We start from the raw sequence: 22,869 nt of genomic DNA on the forward strand, positions 1-22,869 counted from the left end.
ACTTTGGGTTTTTCTGTGGATTTTCTCCCATGTTTCAGGAGTGTTAGAATAGTTTTGAGAATAATACCATGGAAAGCTAAAAATCCTTTATATACTTATACATTTTAATAAGAAATATACTTTCTATACCATGCTACATTCCCAGAATTCCCAAACCAAAAATAAATAAATAAATAAAAATATACAGCCTCACCGATGTAACTAGTAAAGAATTTGCATGTTCAAACAATAAGATCCCCTTCTAACCACCATGTGGGTTAAGTCACCTAGCCCTACCAACACATATACAGACTTTCTTCAACTGCAAGAGAAAGCCAGCAGTCATGGAGTCTTGGAATAAAGTTTCTATCACAAAAGATGGAAAATTCAACAACAAAACAAACAGAAAAGCACTACCAGAAGATACACAATTCTTGGAACATAGCAAAAACACCCTAAATCATTATTGTTAATAGTCATAGAAAGACATAATTTGCATTCATCAAATAAGAACCAAATAGAGTTTTATAATATGAACTCAAGAGATCACAAAGGATTATTGGAAATTAAAAATATAGAATAAAATACTTTGAAAATAAATAGGTGTAGAAAATGCCTCATGGCCGGGTGGTGGTGGCACACGCCTTTAATCCCAGCACTCGGGAGGCAGAGGCAGGTGGATCTCTGTGAGTTCAAGGCCAGCCTGGGCTACAGATTGAGTTCCAGGAAAGGTGTAAAGCTACACAGAGAAATCCTGTCTCAAAAAACAAAAACAAAAAAGAAAAGAAAAAGAAAAAGGAAAAGGAAAGTGCCTCAGAAATGTGGATACAATAAAAATAGTGGAAAATAGAACAGAAGTTATATGAATCATATCTGGCCACAGTGAAAATGAGAGTGGGCCAAAAGGGTAGAAGGAATAATGAATTCTGGTAAAATCAGGCAAAAAGAGAGCAGATGAGTTGAACACCATTTAAATAATGATAATGACATAAATGATGGAAATTGCTATCACTAAATAAGAAGTGAGAGGTCATAGATAAAATAGAAGAGCATGAATAAAACAAACAAACAAACAAATAAATAAATAAATAAATAAATAAAACTCTATAAGAATTATACTTAAAATATATCAGGATTTGTCTCAAATAGGATTTTAGAATCTGTAGTTCCTCTTTACAGATTACTAGATGTGAGTATGATGTCTTGCTTCCTGTGGGCCGTGATCCAGTGGTGGTGACAATGATTTTCCCGAATTAGTTATCATCTTGTGAGTGACTAAAATCTGTCTCGAAAGCTAGCTTTGGAAAATTTCCTCTAGCGTATGGCAAAGTCAAGGATTACCTTTCTATGCTGTGTGATGGACTAAGGACACTCACTTTTGTCCCTCTAACAGCAGCAACTTTTTCATCCAACATGGAAACATGGTTTGGGGTAAGGTATTGTTCAGTAGATACACTGCATGATGTGACAGTTGATCTCAATTATGAACGAGGTTAATTTAGAATCCTCATGAGAACATATATTTCCAGAAAACTATAAGGAAGAGGGAAGACTCACCCTGAATAAGGGAGGCATCATCCATGGCATGAAGGCTTAACCGTAACAAAAACAAGAGGACAAGTTAAGTGCCTCCACTCATTATTGTCTGCTTCCTGACTGTGGACATGGTGTCACCAGCCCCCTCACATGCTTGCTGTCATGCCTTCCCAGCCACAATGAGCTATATATATCCCCTTCCAACTAGAGGACAAAATAAGTTAGTCCTTCCTTAAGTTGCTTCTTATATGGTCAGAATGATCAGAAAAGGAAACTAAAATATGTCTTCAAGCTTTTCTTTAGTTGCCCATGACAGCAAACCAGGAAACCCTAATTCTGTGCTTGATGATTTGGGTGCTGGTTTGCAGTAGGGGGTCTTCATGTCTTCATTGGCATGGGTCAGTAGATTGGCGCATCATTTGATTACTTGACCTTGCATTTGTACAGCACTGCCATTCACCTCTTTGTTGTCATTGCTCAGGCTCACTTAACTAGTTTTGTTTTCATGGAATTATGATTTCTAGTTTTCTATTAAATATTTTTAAATCGAATGATTTAATCAAATGTAAGAAATGATGAGTTAATGGAATTGATATCTTTTTCCATGGAGTTCAATCAAATCCTATCTGTAAAATAAATTAGCAACTGATCATCGCAGAAATTACAAAGTCAGTTGCATGGATTTCTGTTTTTATTAAGGAGTTGAAATAACTTTCAATTATGAATTGATCCCCCTCTTTAGATTTGCCGAGGCTGTCTGCATGTGTTTGGCTGGTGTGCTTCTGAGATCTAATGTTCTCTTGAGCCACTTCTTTCAGGGTGTAATTTTCTGAAAGAATAAAAAAAAAATTACACATTAAACCTTTACTCGGAGTAGCAGGTCACTCTATACCTGATTCACTGTCTAGGCAATCATAAGTGGGAGCTATAATTCAAAATCTGAATTAGGCAAAACAAGGCATGTTCATGCGAATAAGGGGAAAGCTCTTGAAAATAGGTATTGTGCTATCCACATGTAGGAAGAAGCCAGTAGAGAGGTGAGATGGCGTGTTCACATGAGGACAGTGTTTATGCACAACATTAACATTCTGAGTTTGCCTTGTGTTCACACCTTTGTATTTTATTCTTTACATCCACTTGCTTATTTGATTCTTTCTTAGAGAAAGTATAGCAGTAGATCCACTTCGCAGACTAGGAGACAGAGGCAAAGATTAACCAGTCACTGAACTTTTGGGAAGAGCCTGGGATCTAGGCCATATAATGGCCAAAGTCAGTGTGGTGAAAATAATCTACAGGCTACTGGGCCTCTGTAATGATATACAAAGAAAGGCTGAAGGCTTGAATTGTTCCCTATAACCAACTTCACAAAGAGATGCATTGAAATCCAGACATGATGGCACATGCCTATTAGCCTAGCACTCAAAGGCAGAAGTAAGAGGATCTTGTTCTCAGTGCCAGCCAAAGTCATGTAAAATGACCCTGTGTCAAAACACAAATGAAAATAAAAGATTTACTGTAGTGATGTGCTTATTCATTGTTTTATGGCTTGAGAGATCAAGTTTTAAGTGATGTAATGTGTGTGTGTGTGTGTGTGTGTGTGTGTGTGTGTGTGTGTGTAGCACCAAATATATTCTCAATGAAACATTATATTGATGAGGCTAGGCTTCTTATCCACAGAACCACTTGCAAACTCCTCACTCTGTCCAGGCACAAGTATAAAGCTTCCAATAGTGCCAACTTTACAAGACACATTCTGTGTAGGGTGTTATCACAGGGTTGCAAAACGATACTGGTTACTGAGGGTTCAAGCTGGTGTATAACTTGAAAGCATTCTGGAGTGTGAAGGTAGATTCAGTTATGTTATATTGGACTTACTCAGGCTGCATACCCATACTGCAGGTGTCTGACCACTCAGCACTGTTTATTTTACACTTCCCTCACATAGAATGATTTGATCAGAAACACTTAAATTGTGGCCATCTTTGTTGCCAGGACATTAAATTTACTTTCAATTCAATTACCACCTAGACAGCATCAAAGCCTTTCAGTAGTGAAGGCCTTTTCCATCATTACAGATCTTTCTAGAAGAGTATGCAAACATCATTAAAGAGTAGAGTCTAATCATTTATACAGCCTGGAAAGTGACATTTTTATCCAGGGATTTTTTTTCATGTGTTTGCTATGAAGCAGAGGTTATGTGAACACCAGATGCTGATCACATAACACCAGTGGATTTGTGAGATTATGGGACCGGGCAGGGAAGATAAGGTTAAGCACAGAACACAATAGAGATTACTTATGGAAATGAATTGCATAATTTTCTAGACAAAGTTAGATTAAAGCTTATTGTGAAAAGGGATTATAGATCATATTCTTGGAGTAAACAGATATTTAGCAGTTTACTTGTGTTTATGTGAGTCACAGTCTTAAAGAACGTGATACATATCTAAGGGTGAAACGACCTGTTCCTTAACTGTACAGGTGAGATGGCATAGTGTCTAAAAAGGAGGGGAGACTGGGTGTTTTGTGTCAGAGGATTTTTCCTCTAAGTAAAGCCTGAAAGAGCCAGGCTGAAGCAATTCTTTCTCCCATGGCTGTCATAAAAAAAAAAAAAAAAAGATGTTGCCGAATAATCTTTTTGTGCACTGTGAAGATGTGTCATTCTGATTAGTTTAATAAAAAGCTGAGCAGCCAATAGCTAGGCAGGACTTTTAGGACACAGGATGCTGGGAAGAAGAAGGGTGAAGTTACCAGCCAGAGGGAGAGGAAGCAGCATGGGCAGTAAGGTAAAGGTAATAAAGCCATGAGACAAACAGCAGATTGATTTAAAAAAAAAATAGGTTAATTTAAGTTGTAAGAGCTAGCTAGTAACAAGCCTATGTTATCAGCTGAGCTTTTATAATTAATAAGTCTCCATGTCATTAACTGGGTAGCTGTCTATCCCAACAAAAAGGTCCAACTACAAGGTGACATTTCCTGACTCATTAGCATATCATCTGGATCCACCCTGAGATCATAATTATAGCCTTTAGCCTCAGCATCTGGCTTCTGTTCTCAGAGTGCAGGTTACATGGGTTGTGATGGTCCTTACTGCAAGTCTTAGGCTGATTCTTGGCTCATCTGCCTTAGAAATGCAGAAGGAATCTTTAGAATCCATCTGACTCACTGGTAAAAGTCGTAAATGAAGGTCTGTGGAAAGAATATGACAGAGTCTGAGTGGCAGAGGGACTTCTAATGCCCCATCTGTGTATTTGGATTCAGGGTGGACAGCCACCACAGACTCTATCTACATGGCATATCCCTTCTCCTTACTCATCATCATACCAGCATCCACGGACACCATTGACTATCATGGTTATGCAGTCAGGGAATGGCTCCAGTAAGGCATTAAGGAACTCATTTTATGAGCTGGTATATCTAGCACATAATTTCTGAGTTGATTTCAGATGCCATTGTTGCTGGAGATAGGGATGAGTAATTTCTAGAATAGGTTTTCAATCTCCATGCACAAGTAAAAGGGAAGTACTATATTCCACCCAGTGATCCTGCCTCTGCTCTTAAAAGTTCTGTCCTTCAAAATGAAGGGATTCCATAGCCTGAATATATAGATAACTGCAGGCTTTACACACGCTCTGTGGAACCAACTTATGTGATAGAAAGAGCTCTGGTCCAGCATAGGGAAGCATGTCATACAAAGTATGAAACTTGTGGCCAAAGATACAGTCACTGCAATAGCTAACATCTGCAAAGTTGTTCTTGACGAGAGCATACAAGGAACAAGGTCCCTATGTTCAGCACCCTTTCCTTATAGTGGTTTTACTGCCTAGCAAACATCAACTGGTAGATATTGACTTCTCTCTCTCTCTCTCTCTCTCTCTCTCTCTCTCTCTCTCTCTCTCTCTCTCTCTCTTTGGTTTTTCGAGACAGGGTTTCTCTGTGTAGCTTTGCGCCTTTCCTGGAACTTGCTTTGGAGACCAGGCTGGCCTCAAACTTACCTCCCAAGTGCTGGGATTAAAGGCATGCGCCACCACCGCCCGGCTTCTCTTCCTTTTTGATGCCGTATTTTCAAATCTAATATCTCTGTTCTTCTAGCATCTTCCATGAAACAGTGAAGTGATCCAATCTTCATAGTAGTTTTTAGAGGATGGAGAATCCTGAAGACCTTGCTAGTGATCTTTATAGCTAACTTTTCTAGTCAAGATATCCTGAGCTAACTTCCACTTGGAAAAAGTATTATTGCTAGTGGCCTAGAGGAGGCAGTTTGGGACACAGCGGGTCTCTTCAGCAACCATAGCAAATCCAAGTCTGGTGCCCTTACTTAGGGAGAAAAACTGTCTTGTTATATTAAAATCAGATGAAAATCTAGTGGCAGGGTTGATCCAAATCACTCTAAAATTAAAGTCACTTCCAAATGCCTCCTGTAAAATCTCTGTTTACATAATAGAATCAAAGCAAAGTGCCATAAGAAAGAGTGACAACAAATTCTAATGAAATGAACTTCACTTCAAATGTAGGAAAGGCAACAGTGAATGAATGAGAAAACAGAAAAAGAAAAAGAAACAATAATATGAAATAATGAAAACAGAAGAGTAAAAGAAAAATACTGAAATATATTGTCTTGGTTATAATATATAGTATATATAATATTATATATAAAACATATTGCTCAGTTGGTAAAAACCTGAGTTCATACCCCCAAACCAACATTTTTACAAAACTGTCTGAGAGTTGGGGTATGTGCTTACAACCCTAGCACTGAGAAACCAAAACAAAACCCACAAGATGGGAGAAATGACTGCATCAGTGAAATACCTGGTGGACAAGCATGAGGAACTGCATGCAGATCCTCAGCACCTTTGTAAAACTAGTGGTAGCAGTGCCCATCTGTACCTCCAGCACTGAAGATGGGGAAATGAAAGTGGGGGGCGACTCCTAGAGCTCATTGACTGAGCCCATCCCAGCCCCATCAATGAGCTCTGTGCTTACTGAGAGACCTGTATTTAAAACATATGAGGGACAGTGATTGAGGAAGACACATGATGTTAGGCCTCTATGTTGCATACATTCACATGTACATCTTCACTCATATGAACATATCCAGAGATGCACACACACACATGGATACATGCATATATGAATTAAGACATCTGAGAAATAATGTATTAAAACTGTAACTCTGACTTTGGTTAAAGTTCCTCGGGTGGCTGAACCCAGCACACTGAACAGAAACCTCAGCCTAGCCAGGTCAATGCTTGAAGAAAGAGTGGTCCTGCCAGGAACAGGGATCCTGCACAGTGCTTTCCTCGGTTTATTTTCTCTAACCCCTATTTAAAAAATAATATGTAGTTTACAGATATTAATGTTGTCTTTATTTGATACTAAACCCTACAGAACGCTTCATTGACCTTTTCATTTGGAGTTAGAAAAGCTATAATAAATGGCTTTTAAAAATTCATAATGTTTATGAATAAGATAGTCAATTATTTTTTTTAATTATAAATAACTGCTCTCAAACTACTTAACTCTTAGTGTTATATTAAAAAAAAAAACTATCAACAAACCTGGAGTCCCCAAATTTTCTTCAATGTATTTTCCAAAGATTATTTTGCAATTTACAAATGTGTCCCTTAATTTTTTTTTGAGTTCCTTGCTGTAAAGGTATAAAAATGTCACTCATATTTTTGCATATAATCAAGGTGTTATAGACCTTGTTGGAAAACTACCCTGTGGGATTCCCTTTATGTTTTCAATCCACTTGCTATCAGTCCATGAGGACAAAGAGGCAGAATTGATGACAGAGATCTTTAGATGGCCTTGAACACAATGGAGATAGCCCTCTGGTATATGATTCAGTGAATCAGCTTTATTCCAGAGTAAAGGAAATGTATAGGATTGGGAAGCCTAGGGACAACTCTTAATTTGCTTTAAGTGCCATGGTGCTATCATATAGCTGGATTAGGAAGCACAGCCCTATCAAAATGGCTAGAACATTTACCTAATTACCATGTGGGCAGCAAGGGAAGAGTGTTTGCAGGGAACTGTGTCAAGGGTCATCCTTGAGATAAGTCAGGCATCAGAGCCTAGAGACATCCTCCAGATAAAGCTAGGTAGAGAGCAGGAAGCCTTAGCTGGGAGAAGAGAGTCTTCCATGTTGTAGAGCTTAGAGGAAGATGCCAGGCTATGGTAGACTTCAACATCTGCAGAGCCTCGCAACATAACCCTCTCTCTACTGACCTGCCTTTGCTAGTGTCTAAGGCTAGTTGACCATATTGATATGGTCTACTTCTGGATTTCTTACCCTCCAGTTTCATGTTACTTTTCTTTCATTGCCATCACACTGTCTTGGTTTCTGCAACTTCATGTTGTCATGTTGTCAAGTGGTACAGGTCATCCAATTCTCTTCTCTTTCCATAGTGCATTGACTATTTGGGGTGTTAGTTTCTCCAGAAAAAAAAATATCAAAAGTTCATTTCTCGATATCCACAGGATAATTTACAGGGATTTAAGCATTTTTGCATGTTCCCTTTTTCTTTTTCCAATCCCAATTTGTTTTCCTCATATAGACATTGTGCATATTTGTTTGGTTTATACATAAGTATGAATTTTTTTTAAAGATTTTATTTATTTATTATATATACAGTGTAATGTCTGCATGTATCCTTGCAGGCCAGAAGAGGGCACCAGATCTCATTACAGATGGTTGTGAGCCACCATGTGGTTGCTGGGAATTGAACTCAGGACCTCTGGAAGAGCAGCCAGTGTTCTTAACCTCTGTGCCATCTCTCCAGCCCCAGTATGAATTTTTATTGTGAATACAGAATAGTATTGAATTTTGTGCTAATATAAATGTATGTATGAATTTTATAGTGGATTACAGAATAGTATTGAATTTTGTGCTAATATAAATGGTATTGCCGGGCATTGGTGGTGCACGCCTTTAATCCCAGCACTCAGGAGGCAGAGGCAGGTGGATCTCTATGAGTTCAAGGCCAGCCTGGTCTCCAAAGTGAGTTCCAGGAAAGGTGCAAAGCTACGCAGAGAAACCCTGTTTCGAAAAACCAAAAAAAAAAAAAAAAAATGGTATTATGTTTCTTGTTTCAAGTATCAGTTATTCATTGCATGCTTATAGAAAATCAATTGGGTTTTTTAATTTTATTCTTTATATTTTATTTATTGTTATTTTATGTGCATGAATGTTTTGCTTACATGTATGTATGTGCATCACATGTATACCTGGTGCCTGTGGAGGCCATAAGCAGTCAACAAATCCCCTGGACCTAGAATTACAGATGATTGTGATGGTTTCACTTGACTCAAAATTTTATTTCTGTTCATTAATAACTCCCTAGTTTTCCCTCCTTCCCATCATAATTGCCATAATTATTTGCTTTGCTTTTGTAAATTTGGCTGTTTTACATAGCTCCCATATGTGGTTCCATGCAATGCTTTTCTTTCAGTAACTGGCTTATTTCATTTAACATGATGCTCTCAAGGTTTATCCCTGTTGCCACAGACTACAATTTTCCTCCTTCTACATGTTAGACAGTCTTGCACCAGGTTCACATGAACATTCTACATTTTCTTTATTCATCTGCCAGTATACATCTGACTTGTTTCCATCTTTTGGCTATTGTGACTAGCCTTGCAATGAACATGGAGATACTAATATCTCTTCCAGATTGTGTTTTTGTTCTTTTCAACAAACAAGTGGGATTGTTGGATCATAAAGTAATTGTTTCCTTTTCATTTTGAGCAATCTTCATATTATCTTTTCCATCACTTTACATTCCTAACATTATTGTGGAAGGGCTATAATTTCTCCACAGACTCACAGAACTGATTGTCTTTTGTTAAAATAATGAGTGACATTTCATTTTGAGTAGTTGTTTTTGTTTGTTTGCTTGCTTGCTTTTTTTTTATATTTCTCTCTCCATACACATGTTGACTATTTGTATGTATTCTTTGGAGATATGCCTATACAAGTCCCTAGCCTATTTTTTAAACAGGCTATTAAGATTTCACTTTGAATTGTAAGAATTCCTTATACTTTTTAAGGATAAGCTCTGTGTCAGGTGCATGATTTTTAAATATTTTCTTCCATTCCATCTTTTCCCTTGGCTACGTAGAAGCTTTTTGCTTTTCTGTGCTCTGTTTATCTTTTATTCTTATTGCTTGTGCTTTTGGTGTCAAATCTCTGGACAAATGCCAAGACAAGTATCAGGAAACTTTCCCTTATGATTTCTTCTAAAGTCCTTACATTTAAGTACTTTTATGCATTTTCAGTTGACTTTTACATGTAGTGGAATGTACACGGGTATTAGATATTGTCAATTTTTCTTGACCTATTGATATGACCAGGTGATTATTTGCTTTAGCCTGTTGGTGTAATAGGCTACACAGATTTTTAATGTTGAACTAAGCTTAAATACTTGAAATGAATTCTACTTGCTAATGATATATAATACTTGTTGAATTTAGTTGGAATTTAGTGGTTTCATTGAGAGTGTTTGCAACTCCACTTATAAGATATTAATTGTTAATAGTCCTTCCTTGTAGCATTTGCAATGTCTTTGTCTTGTTCTGGTATTCCATCTTTTATTTGGCATCAACTCTAGAAAAATTCTATTATGTCCTCAGATATTTAGAACTTTCCAGCAATATTCTCTAGACCTGGCGCTTTCTGCATTGGAAGGCTATACATGATTAAGTCCATGTTTTAGAAGCTATGTCTCCATTCTTAGCTATTCTTCCTTTTGGTGGAACTCTGAAATCCTCCTTCAGGTTGTGCCCCTAGGAACTTTACTTTCCCTCTCCTCCTTCAAGTTAATTCGTGCGCAGTCTTTACCGGAGAGTTTCACTTTAAATGCTCCTGTTAGCTCATGATTTCAGCAATAGCTTCTGTTCCTGTCAGCTGTGGGTCTCTCTCTCTGCCTGTCTCTTGCTTTAAGGGTGGTGATTTACCTTATGCCATCAGTTTACTTGTGGACTGAAGAGTTCTTGACTGGGAGCCTGTTCTGTGTTCTTCTTGTGAATATGGAAGTGCTGTTGTCTTCCCGCCTCCTTACATACCTCACCCACAACTGGAAGTCCCAAGTTCAGATTTTATGGTAATTGTTTCTGTAGTTTCCCAAAATTGATGGCTAATTGGTTAATAATCAATAAATGTTGTGTGTAGTCGATTATTCTGTGTTGATCTATTCTTAAAGGGAGAAGGCTTAGATACTTTGTATGATGTATTTGGATTCTTCTCCAATATTTGCTTTCAGATAACTCTGGATAACATTTTGTACAGATCTTAGGATGTGCCCAAACACCTATGGAAGCAATCCCAAATTCTGGTGACATTGTGTGTACAAAGAATTTGGATTTGATTTTTGGGGACACCTAAAAAGCTCGAGTGAATATGGTTGCTATAGCCTTTAATACCTTAAATACTAATTTGAGAGTGTATATATTATTAAAGTGAGATCAAGAGAGAGTATGTACTGTAGGCTTTTAAACTTAATATCAAAACATCAGGCCTGGGTTCATTCCAGCCTTAGGATTTTGTTAGCCACAAGTGGCACTGAGCATCCTGTATCCTCACTTAGTAGAGAGCAACAAATAGTTCATTTTCAAAGCCATGGAGCATGAATAAGACAATTGGCAGTAGTTGCTCTGTGCCATGTGTCAACAGGCCTTTCTGGACCACTATAGTGATGTCTCTCCTCCTTACATAATTTTTTTTTACAAATGTACCAATAAAGATAGATTAATATCTGTTTTGGATAGGTTGTAAGTTGAACAAGCACTATATTTTTTCCTAGTGTACAGTTGTGACATGGTGCTTAATAGTCTTTAGCTTACTCTTGCCAAAATAAATACAGCTGTAAGAAATGATGACCCTGCCATGTCTGTAACAATAAATTGGCATCCGAATATGGTTCCCTAATCTGGAACACAACTAATATTCCCTTGGAAATCTGCATCCCATTCTTTCCCCTGTGGAAGCTCCATGAAGAGTACAGCTTTGGTTGAATGACTGCATAGAAGATGACATTAGTTGTATTAAATTGGAATATTAGAAAAGACCTTACTAAATCTTATTCACAATGTAGCATTAAACCAGACACAGTAAAAGTAGATCAAGGGAATGAGTTGACTTAGTATTTTGAAAGGAAATGCTCTGAACTAGAATGCTTATAAACTCCAAAGGATCCTAGACTAGTTGTTTAACAAATTCCAAACTGTGAGTCCTGCTCTCTACTCATATGTGTGGTCTCTTCTTCTATAATATTTGGGAACTGGCTGGTGAGATACTTTGGTGGGTGAAGTGTCTGGCAATAAGTGTGAGACCTGAGTTTGTAACCCCAGCCCCATGTAAAAAGCTGGGTGTGGTGGCTTGTTTCTGTCACCCCAGCACTGAGTGGAAAGTTAAATTTAAGAAAATAAGTTGAATTCAAGACAATAGTTGGTGCTACATGCCTGTAATCCTAGTGTAACGTTTCAGGAGCATGGGCAAGAGCACATGGAATTCAAGGCCAGCCTAGGAGATGCCCTGTCTCAAAACATGTATTTTTAAATTTTTTTATTAATTAAATTTATTCATTTATTTTATATTCCGACCATAGTTCTCTCTCTCCTCTCCTCCCATTCCCTCCCCCTGCTTCCCCTCTGCCTTCCCGACCCACTCCTTTTATGCTTCTGTTCAGAAAGGGGCAGGTTTCCCATTGCTATCAACAAAGCATGGCATATCAAGTTGAAGTAGGACAGATGACAAGATAGAATACATAAGCAACCCCCAAAATTCTACCAGGAATCTCCTACAGCTGATAACTACCTTCAGTGATGTGGCTGAATATAAGATTAACTCAAAGAAATCAGTAGCCCTCTTATATACAAATGATGAATAGGCTGAGAAAGAAGTCAGAGAATCAATACCTTTCACAATAGCCATAAACAATATAAAATATCTGGTGAAACTCTAACTAAGCAAGTGAAAGACTTATATGACAATAACTTCAAGTCCTTGAAGAAAGAAATTGGAGAAGATATTAGAAGATGAAAAGATCTCCCATGCTCATGGGTTTGTAGGATTAACTTGGTAAAAATAGAAATTTTATCAAAAGTAATCTACAAATTCTATGCAATCCCCATCAAAATTCCATCGCAATGCTATGCAGACCTTGAAAGAATAATACTCAGCTTCATATAGAAAGGCAAAAAACCCAGGATAGCTAAAACAATTATATACAATCAAAATATATAATTTTTAAAATATTTAAAAGAGAATAGAAAGTATGAAAAATAAGATCCATTTTTTTCTTGTGTTTTCAATTGTCTCTGCATATATACTTAAACACTGGCATATCCGTTAAATTAGCAATAAAATAAACTGCCTTTGACATAAAGAAAGTAAAGTCTTTCCTTGATTTCTATTGCCACTTAGATTTTGTTTTGATAACACACACACACACACACACACACACACACACACACACATACATATACACATACACACACACAGGCAAGGTTTGCAGTGTTGGTGTGTGGGAAATGAAGACTTGTGATAAGGTTAATATAGCTACATAAAAGCCCTTGCTGAGATGTCCATAATCTTGACCTCTGATTAGATCTGAGCTAGTAATATTTGTGATTGATCAAAGTGAAGCATGCAGTCTCACAGATGGACCAGAAAATTGAAGTCCTTTTGAATATTTGTTTTGATTTCTTCCAGGATTAAAAAAAAGTGATTACTCTGTTTGTCTTATTTTTATCTTAAGTCAAATTGTGTTTATCAAATAAATGACTGGAAGAAATTTTGAAATATAGGTTTGCTAATGTCAGAGATCAAAAAAGAAGAAACTTTAATTCATAGTATTTTAAGGAATGCTTCACATGTTTAAAAATTACTTTATTAGGCTGGGCAGCAGTGGCACATGCATGTGCATTTAATTCCAGCACCTGAGAGGCAGAGGTAGGTGGATCTCTGAGAGTTTGAGGCCAGCCTGGGCTACAGAGCAAGATCCAGGACAGGCACCAAAACTACACGGAGAAACCCTGTCTCAAAAAAACAAACAAACAAAAAAACCAAAAAACAAAAAAAACCCCACAAAAACAAAAAACACCTTTATTAGTAATACTTAACAAACAATCCTAATTGTATTCATTATAAAATAATAATAGAATATAAAACTTAGGAAAATTATGCTAAGGTTTTGTGGGTTTCCTTTTTCTGTGTGGTGGTAGGAATAAAACCCAGAGTCTCACAAACTAGGCAAGCACTTTACCTCCAAGCTATACCCCACACTCTACACTGGCATCTTTATTATCCCCAATAATGTAACATATTTTTCAAGTTTATTTATTGTCATTCTCTGATTATGTAATTCCAGCCTGATTGACAGCTGATAACAAAGAGCTTCACTCTGGCAGCTAAACTATGTGACGTCTAACACCAGAGCACAGCAAGAGCTCTCAGATGTGCAGCAGACTGTTTCCTGCATGTGTCCATCAGTTCGGCCAGAGAGCTCTGTTACTGGGATGTTTTTATTGGGTTCATAGATTGACTTATTTTCCTGGGTGGCGGAAAGCACAACTGTGGGGCTGCAGAGCTTACAACATGTCCTTAATCTTTAGGTAAATGTCTTGACATCCGAGATCTGAGATCCTTTGGCCATAAAAACAAAAAGAATACACTGAAGCCTCCAAGATGACATCTGGTTCTAAACTCTTTGATCAACCAAATGAATGGAAAACATACACAGTGACTAATATGACTTGTTCATTCTAAAGAGCACACCTCCATTTAATCTGTAAAAATCACTAAGATGTTTTGAAAACCTTCAAGTCCCATAGCACACCATTTCCCTAAAATTTTAGCATATATAAATATAACGGATTCTTATTAAGATTTAATAAACTCATACTCTGTATTTGTGGGAAGATGTAAATGTTTCTGCATACATTTGGGAATTAAATGACTGAGTCCATGTAATTGAACACTCCATGTTACTATGAAATAAGAAATGGGAATCTATGAAATGAAATAATCAGTAATTGTGATGAATTGTTTATAAGTAGTTTAATTCTATCTTAGATTAGGCCTATCCCACAGCACTTTAGTGTACTAGTTTGCTTTCTGTGGCTGTGATAGAATTCTAACCAAAAGCAACTTGGGTGAGAAGGAGTTATTTGGCTTATAATCCCATGCCACAGTCCACCATTCAGAGGTATCAGGGCAGAAATTCAAGCAGGAACTGAAGCAGAGATTATAGCTCTCTCTCTCTCTCTCTCTGCATCCCTGTCTCTGGCTCTCTTTGTCTCTCTCCCTTTGTCTCTCTCTATCCCTCCTTCTGGCTAGGGCATAGTTTCAACCAATTATCTTATAATATCCAAGGCCACTTACCCAGGGGTAACAGCCCACAGTGGACTAGATCCTCCTCCATAAATTAGCGATTAAGAAAACATTCCACAGACATGTTCACAGGCTAATCTGATGGAGGAAGTTACTCAGTTGAGGTTTCCCACGTGTGTCAAGTTGACAAGTACCTAACCATCAACCACAAACGTTAGTTAAAACTAAATTGGTGGGGTTTGCTAAAGAGAAACCTCAGAGATCAAGGATACTTGTGGTCTCCCAGAGGACCCCAGTTCGATTCCCAGGACCCACAGGGTGGCTCTCAACTGTCTGTAACTCTACTTCCAGGGTATCCAATGCCACATTTGGCCTCCTCAGTCACTTGGTACACAAACACAGATGCAGGCAAAACACCCATATACATACAATAAAAATTATAAAAATAAAATAACCAAGCTCAGTTTTTATAAGAGTAAGTAGGTAACGATTATAGCGTGAATTGTAAAAGACACACACACACACACAAAAAAAAAAAAAATCAGGCAAATAACTTTTTTTAAAAATCAGCATTGCACCAAACTGACAATTTTGCAAAATAAATTCTATGAATGGATTTGGTTACCTACTAATCCACTGAGCCACAGACCCTTCAGGTGTCTGGTGTTAAAATGATGGGAAACTGAACATGGGATAGATAAGTACATCAGACTATGACTTAGCTGTCAAGTAGCTGTGGAACCCTTATAAGAAAAAAGGTATGAAAAGTTGCTCATCAAAAGTAAGGAACTGAACTACCTACCCTACATCCATACAAGCTGAGGAAACGATGAGCCCATGTCGATGAATACATGAGAATCGATGAAGAGGTAAACTGACAGAGGCTGTGGCTGTGCAATTCCAGCCATTGATTTGGACTGGATAAATAACGTTAAAATGTGGATGATTTCATTTTCCTTTGATTTTTTTTTATTCTCTTCATAGGAGGCCTCGTGAACCTCCCTTGATAAAAGGTTGGCTTCCTTACCTTGGCATTACCCTGAAGGTCCTAAAGGATCCATTAGCTTTCATGAAAACTCTTCAAAGGAAATATGGTGATACCTTCACTGTGCTGCTTTCGGGTAAGAATCTCTGCACGAGAACTTTGCATGTGGCATAATCTCTTGCTGGCTCTTTAATGTCTTCACATTTGTTCATGGGAAAAATGTGGAACACTCATCTAACACTGTAGAGCAATTGCAAAAGAATGGCATGTGTTAGTCCAGTGAATGATCTTATATAAAGGCTGGTTACAGGACCCTCTCCTGCCTCCTAAAGACATCATTTTCCTGTCCTCACTTGCCAATTTGGGTTGGCCTGGCTGTTCTGAGAAGAAAAGAGCTAGGGTGTGTTTTGAATGAATGATTTCTTTATAGAGCAGTTTAAGGAGTGTAAGGAAGTCCAGCAGATAGTTCGGAGAGTACTCATATGCACTCTCCGTTGGTTTCCAGGTTTCCAGCTAATAACGTCTCATCTCAGTATGGCACGCTCATTCCAACTGATGTGCTGATGTGGGTACATTATTTAAGGCCCCTTATTTGCTTTCCAGTCTACTTTTTGTGTTATTCTTTGGCTTTTCACAGATGCATAATTTCATATACACACCATTACAGTACCATAAAGAATGGTTGCACAACTCTAAAAATCTGAATTCTCCATATCATCATTTCTCTTCCCCTTCTTTGCAAACACTGGTCTGGAGAATACTTCTGCATTTAAACTGTTCAGTGTAGTTCAAACTTTTAAAAATGCTTTAAAAACAAAACACATACTGTTGCTGGAGGTTTTTGCTCTTTTGGTGGGCCCACCACCAGCTCCCAAATAAGTCACACAGAGGCTTATACTTAATTATAAATACCTGGCCTTAAGTTGGCTTGTTTCTAGCCAGCTTTCCTTAACTTAAATTATCCCATCTATCTTTTGCCTCTGAGCTTTTATCTTCCTCTATTCTGTATGCCTTTCTTTGTTTCTTACTCTGTGGCTTGCCATGTAGTTAGGTGCTGGCCTCTGATGTCCCCTTACTTTTCTGGCTCCTTCTACTCCTCTCTTCTCCTAGATTTCTCCTTCTATTTATCCTCACTGCCTGCCCATCCCACCTATCTTTTCTCCTGCCTTGCCATTGGCTGTCCAGCTATTTATTAAACCATCATGTGTTTTAGACAGGCACAGTAACACAGCTTCACAGAGTTAAGCAGATGCAACATAACAAAAGTAACAAATTTTAAAATGATATTCCCCAACAACATACCCGTCCCCATGACTCTTCTTGTTACATCACAAGTCCTTCATCTCATGCCTGTATTTCTTCACTTTGGGATTTTGTCCTTAGCTTAGAGCCATATTCTATGTGTCCTGCTTTCATTTTATTTTCAATATTCACTCTCTCTTCTTTCTTCTTTCCATCTCTCCCTCCCCCTCCTTCTCTCCCTTCCTTCTCCCTTCCTTTATCCCCTACTTCTTTCCTACTCTGCCTCTCCCTGTTCCTCTCCCCTCCCTTCTTGTCTCTCTCCTTCCATCCTTCTATCTATATTTCTATATCCATCTATATCTCTATCTCCTAGATATTTTTAGAAAGTGACTTGCATTTGCTAACTCGAATAATTTATCTTCAAAAGTCCCCGTAATGGTACTCTTACTTATGGTCAAGGTTAGGTTAGTCTAACTAGTCCTTCTTAGTGCCCTTAATGATCTTTTTTTTTTTTTTTTTTTTGAGACAGGGTTTCTCTGTGTAGTTTTGGTGCCTGTCCTGGGTCTCACTCTGTAGACCAGGCTGGCTTCAAACCCATAGAGATACACCAGGCTCTGCCTCTGGAGTACTGGGATTAAAGGTGTGAGCCAATTGCTTCTAACTGTCTTGAAACTTCAGCTTCCTCTATTGACTCTGATTGTCCTTATTGTACCTTATATAAACACATCTGTCTACCATTATATCTTTCCCTATAGCCTCTCTATTCTACTAAAGAACTAGTTCTGTCTTCTGCCTGTAATTATTTTGCTGAAGATCAGGCACAACTGTCTGTACATACTGACTACCATATAAATGTACCATCTGAGTAATTAAAGGATGGAGATCCAACTTGATTGACTCATCCACGAGGTTAGTTTTATTTTATCCAGGAACAGGTAACATTAGTTTTATTACAACTTACTCTTTCCCCTGACAGATGACAAATTTCTTCCAAATGATAATTGCATGAACTGTAATTTCAGAAAAATGGAAATGAAAACAATCATGCATCTTAGAAAGAATTGTAATATTTAATATGATCTTCCCAAGACCCCTATCTAGTCTACTTCCATCCCTTCTTACTATCTTGTGCTTACAGTCTCATTAACATGCCTCCCCCCCTCCCGAGACAGGGTTTCTCTGTGTAGCTTTGTGCCTTTCCTGGATCTCACTTTGTAGAAAAAGCTGGCCTCGATGCCTTCTTGCTGGAACATTCCTTCACACCTACCATGTCTTATGCCTTGGTCCTTCTTGCACTTCTTTCTGCCAGAACTCTGCTCTTGATTGACTTTTGAGTCTCTCTTGCACATCACTTCCTCTTCAGATCCTTTTCTGGACATATCACCCAACCTTTGGACCCCTTCACTGGGGCCCTGTTATCTTCAGTGCATCTTCTCAGTGCAATTCATATGACAAGGGTTTACCACTAATTCGCCTGTCCATCTCCTTTTTCTGTTATGATTCTCAATATAGCTCAGAGCTCAGTGCTGATTTATTCATAACAAATTTTTGATGGGGAAAATCTCTAACATCTTAGAGCTGGTGAAATTCTATTAGGTACATAAAAAGGATGTACCCAGTGCTTCATTTCTAGCTGCACTTGGGGCTAAACCAAAGCTGCAAAGCAAAGCTTTTTTGAAAAATAACTTTAAAAAATGTATCTCAAATTTCCAATGAGCAGTACAAAATTATTAGACCTTCCAGCTTTCTCTTTTTAAGACCTTATGCAAAAGTTGCTTAAAATGATTCAACAAAGACTTGTAGACAGTTTGGATAGTTTTATCAGTACTTGGGAGATTTAGGCAAAAGGGTCTTGAGTTTGAGACCAGCCAGCAACATCCTGTAAAAAACAAACAAAACTTTATTTTATAAAGGAAGAAGCCTGGGAAAATAGGTCAGTTGGAAAGTTCTTGCACATGGGACTATGCACTTACAGTTCCAGTTCTGGGAAGGAAGAGACAAAGGAATTTATGGGCTCCCTGTCCAATTAGCTGACCCCCGGCAGCCAGCCAGCCATAGGTCCTGGTGAGAGACTCTTTCTTAAGCAAACAAAGGTGGGTAGCACCTGAGGAACAATAACTGTGGTTAACCTCTATTATTTACAAGCACATATGCACACATAAACACATATATACATACAAACCAAATAAACAAAAGCAATCAGTCCATGCTCACATATGATATCTTAATCTTGAATTCTAAGAAGTCTTATACTGACTTAAACACTGAATAAGTTAGCCATCATTATGCCTGTGAACTCAGTAATAAACAGCCACCACTAAATAGTTCTGCTGCCTGTCTCCCTCTCTCCCTACCTTAGTTTGATTCATCCTTATTGAAAAGGTCTGTGACTACATGGTTTTGATGATCAGTTTGTGATATAGCTCATTTTAAAAAAATGAAGGACAAAGTTGTCTACCCTTATCCTTGTCATGTTTCTTTAGTGAGTGCATGTGTTTTGCAGAATACACAAGTAATTGTCATCCCCAAAAGTCTCATGGGACACAACTGTCACCTTAATAAAGAAATTAAAAGGTACAGCTTTCAAAGGGAAACCACATACATTCGTGACATGCCCCAGAAGATAGTTTTCTAATTGGTTTTGTGTGTTAGTGCAATGGAATCACTTTCCCCGAGTGTCACCCCAGAGAAGCTCTCTCTACTGTACATCATTGTCAACTGCTAGAGAATTCTCCCTAATAAGGGGGAGGAGTACACAATGCTGGTCATTCTTGGTAAATAAAAAGCTGGCTACTGGTTCAGCTTCCCAACTGATGCTTACAGGGAAACATTCAACTCAAAATTGCTGGAGAATTTCCTACACAAGGAGATTAAAATCTTATAATTTTATAAAATTTATATGAAATCATTTTTTTTATATTTTATTGACTGAACAATTGACTTGAATTTCCAAGACAATGTCTTCTTGTTACCAAGTCCTACATGAAAACAGCAAAACTCACTTATTATCTAAAAGCTAGACTTCTTGTGTATTAAACTTCAAGGTGATGTAGGTATATGTTCAAAAACACATTTATCAAACTAGTTTGAACTATGGAGCATTAGCTTCATAAGGAAATAATATAAAGAAAGAAAAAAGAGTATTAGGTTGGCAAAGCATTGATGGCTTATCTAAGAATGCTAGGATTAATAGTCAGTCTGCTCCACAAAAGGGAAGAAAAATGAAATAATTGGCAAGGGAGATATTAAAGTTGTTGGCCCATTTTCAAATGTAATCGGCAGAAAAATTATTTTATACTGTATTTTTTTCAGACCTGGGCCTCATTTTGACCTTTACATTTTAGACAAATGCAAACTCTAAAATTCTTGAAATCGATATTTTATATCCACTTTGACAGCATTCTCCTCTTTTGAAAACATGGCAGAGGGTGTTGTTTTATATTGGAATCTCAGGGAACTAGGCGCTTGCCTATTGACACTTGGCATTCACTTACATAAAATCACACTGAGCAAAAGTTAATTTCTCTCTGAGCGTTCATAGCCTTCAAGATACCTTTTCAGAAAGATTTCTTTGTTAGGAAATTTGAATTCATTTTATAAATGTATATGTATTTCCTAACTGTCTGATTACGGGACACAAAGAAACTCTGGTTTTGCATCTCACATTAGCAGATGGTGGACAGATGGTTTAAATTAATATTAATTTTGGAAAACTTAGCTTAAATTGTTTATGCTGAAGATTAAAAGTTGGAAAGCCAGCTAAAATCTCCAGGGTTATTGGTACTTCCAAACCAACTTGAAAAGTAAAATCAGAAAACCCAAACGTCCAGTTCTAAAGCGATCTGCATGTCCTTCAGAAGGGGTGAAGGTAAAAGGCAAGAAAATGATGTCTTGTTGGGGAAGAAAATTAAAATTGGAATAAGGGAGAAAAGATGCAGACCCCAGAGAGAAAAGTTACTTTGAACTTCTCCATGATGGTCCTTTAAAATAACTTACTACAAAGACTTGAGAATGTTCAGTTGGTACCATGCCAGTTAATTTCACAAGAATAAGAACCTGATTTTGGACCCCCTGCACCAGTACAAAAGCCAGTGATGGAGGAGTGTATATGTAAGTGTGTGGAGACAAGCATTTTCCTTGGAGCTCACTGGCCAGCCAGCCTAACTGAGTCGATGAGCCCCAGGTCTAGTGAGAGATCTTGTCTCAAAACCTAAGATGGAGAGCAGCTGAGGAAGACAGCTAGTGTTTGTTTCTGTGCTCCATGTTAACATGTACTTGCACAAATACATGCACACACCCACACAACACACCTACAGCAGACATGTGCACACACACAACCTGAGACAAACAACTACTTTTTTTAATGAATGTATTAATAGGGGCCTGTAATCACAACATTCCAACACACACACACACACACACACACACACACACACACACACACACACACACACACACACTGAGAAGCAGAGAAGAGAAAATTGCCTGAAAGGGCACAGGCCCATCAGCCTTGGGTATATAGGTATATAGCACAATAGCAGGAGCAACAAGGTGAAAGGTGAAAACCAACTTTCTAAAGTTATCCTCTGGCTTTCACAGGCACACTGTGGCACATGCATACCCATAGCACTTGTGCACCTGCACACCAGACATCACACACACACACACACACACACACACACACACACACACGATCAATTTTTACAACATGTTAAATTTGTTTGCTGATTGAACCAATTATTTCACTTTTCCTGTTTATATTATTATTTGAAATGAACCTGATATTTTCTTCTGATAGGGGGGAGTTAAAGAGGAAGGGAGAAAATAAAAGAGAGAGAAAGAGAGAGAGAAGAGACAGACAGAGAGAGAGAGAGAGAGAGAGAGAGAGAGAGAGAGAGAGAGAAATAATAAGAATGTGTCTATTTCTAATGACTTGAAAGACAGCAGAAATCAGTATTTATCTGGCTTCTACTTCAGAGGCCAAGTTGTAGTGACTGATAGTGCCTGGGCTGATACATTTTTTTTTCTTTTTGGATTTAGATGAATGTAAAAAGTTGATTAAAAAATTTCAAAGTATTTCCCCCAAATTGTGATACAAATTAAATCTTGTGTATACTCTCGGAATTTTAGATACTAATTTAAAAGCGTCCTATTAATATTTAACAAAGTTCCTTCATTTGGGAAGAAGGATACATGAATCATCACCTGTGAAAATACACAGCTTTGCCTAAAATGATCTCTTTTGAAAAATGAGAAAATTGACTCCTGAATCCCTGATTATTTGTCAGGTGGATGCTGGCCATTTTAATTAAGTTGTAAGGATAAAGCAAGTGATTTAAAGTGCCCAAATCCAGTGTGGTCCTTTTTGCTGTTCCTGAGGCAAAACAAAGAATGAATGAGGACAAACTCTGCTTCCTTTGTAGAAGGCAGCGCTGTATCCAACCAGAATGAGCAGCTAACTTCTGCCTCTCCCTCACTTGTGTCTTGCCTTTCAAGGGGAAATGGAGTGGATAAAAATCACTGTAAGGAAAATGAATCACATCATATATATTCACATATATATTTAACACTTAAGCTGTATTTTTAAAATTGCCAAATAAAAACACATTTATACTATCTCTAGGATTTGGTTGACAATGATTCCAAATCTTTATCTAAAATGTCTTGTACCAATCTAATTAAGTTTTGCAAACACATTTGAAATTACCATAAATCACAAGGGAAAGTTTTTTATCTAAGAAAGCTATACACACATACACACACACACACACACACACACACACACACACAG

General features: G+C 37.8%; 1 protein-coding gene across 2 annotated transcripts in view; it reads left to right on the plus strand.

Moving 5' to 3' along the window:
- Nucleotides 1–22,869, plus strand: part of LOC118578256 (cytochrome P450 7B1) — a 172,618-nt gene that overhangs the window by 118,580 nt on the left and 31,169 nt on the right. The window contains exon 2 of one of the 2 annotated variants that reach the window (XM_036179017.1): nucleotides 15,836–15,972. In XM_036179017.1, coding sequence (XP_036034910.1) covers nucleotides 15,836–15,972 — 137 coding nt within the window. Of the gene's footprint in view, nucleotides 1–15,835; nucleotides 15,973–22,869 lie in introns of those variants that run through there. The other variant, XM_036179018.1, reaches the window with a different exon arrangement.

The sequence above is a fragment of the Onychomys torridus genome, chromosome 2 (assembly GCF_903995425.1).
Source record: "Onychomys torridus chromosome 2, mOncTor1.1, whole genome shotgun sequence".
Taxonomy (NCBI): Eukaryota; Metazoa; Chordata; class Mammalia; order Rodentia; family Cricetidae; genus Onychomys; species Onychomys torridus.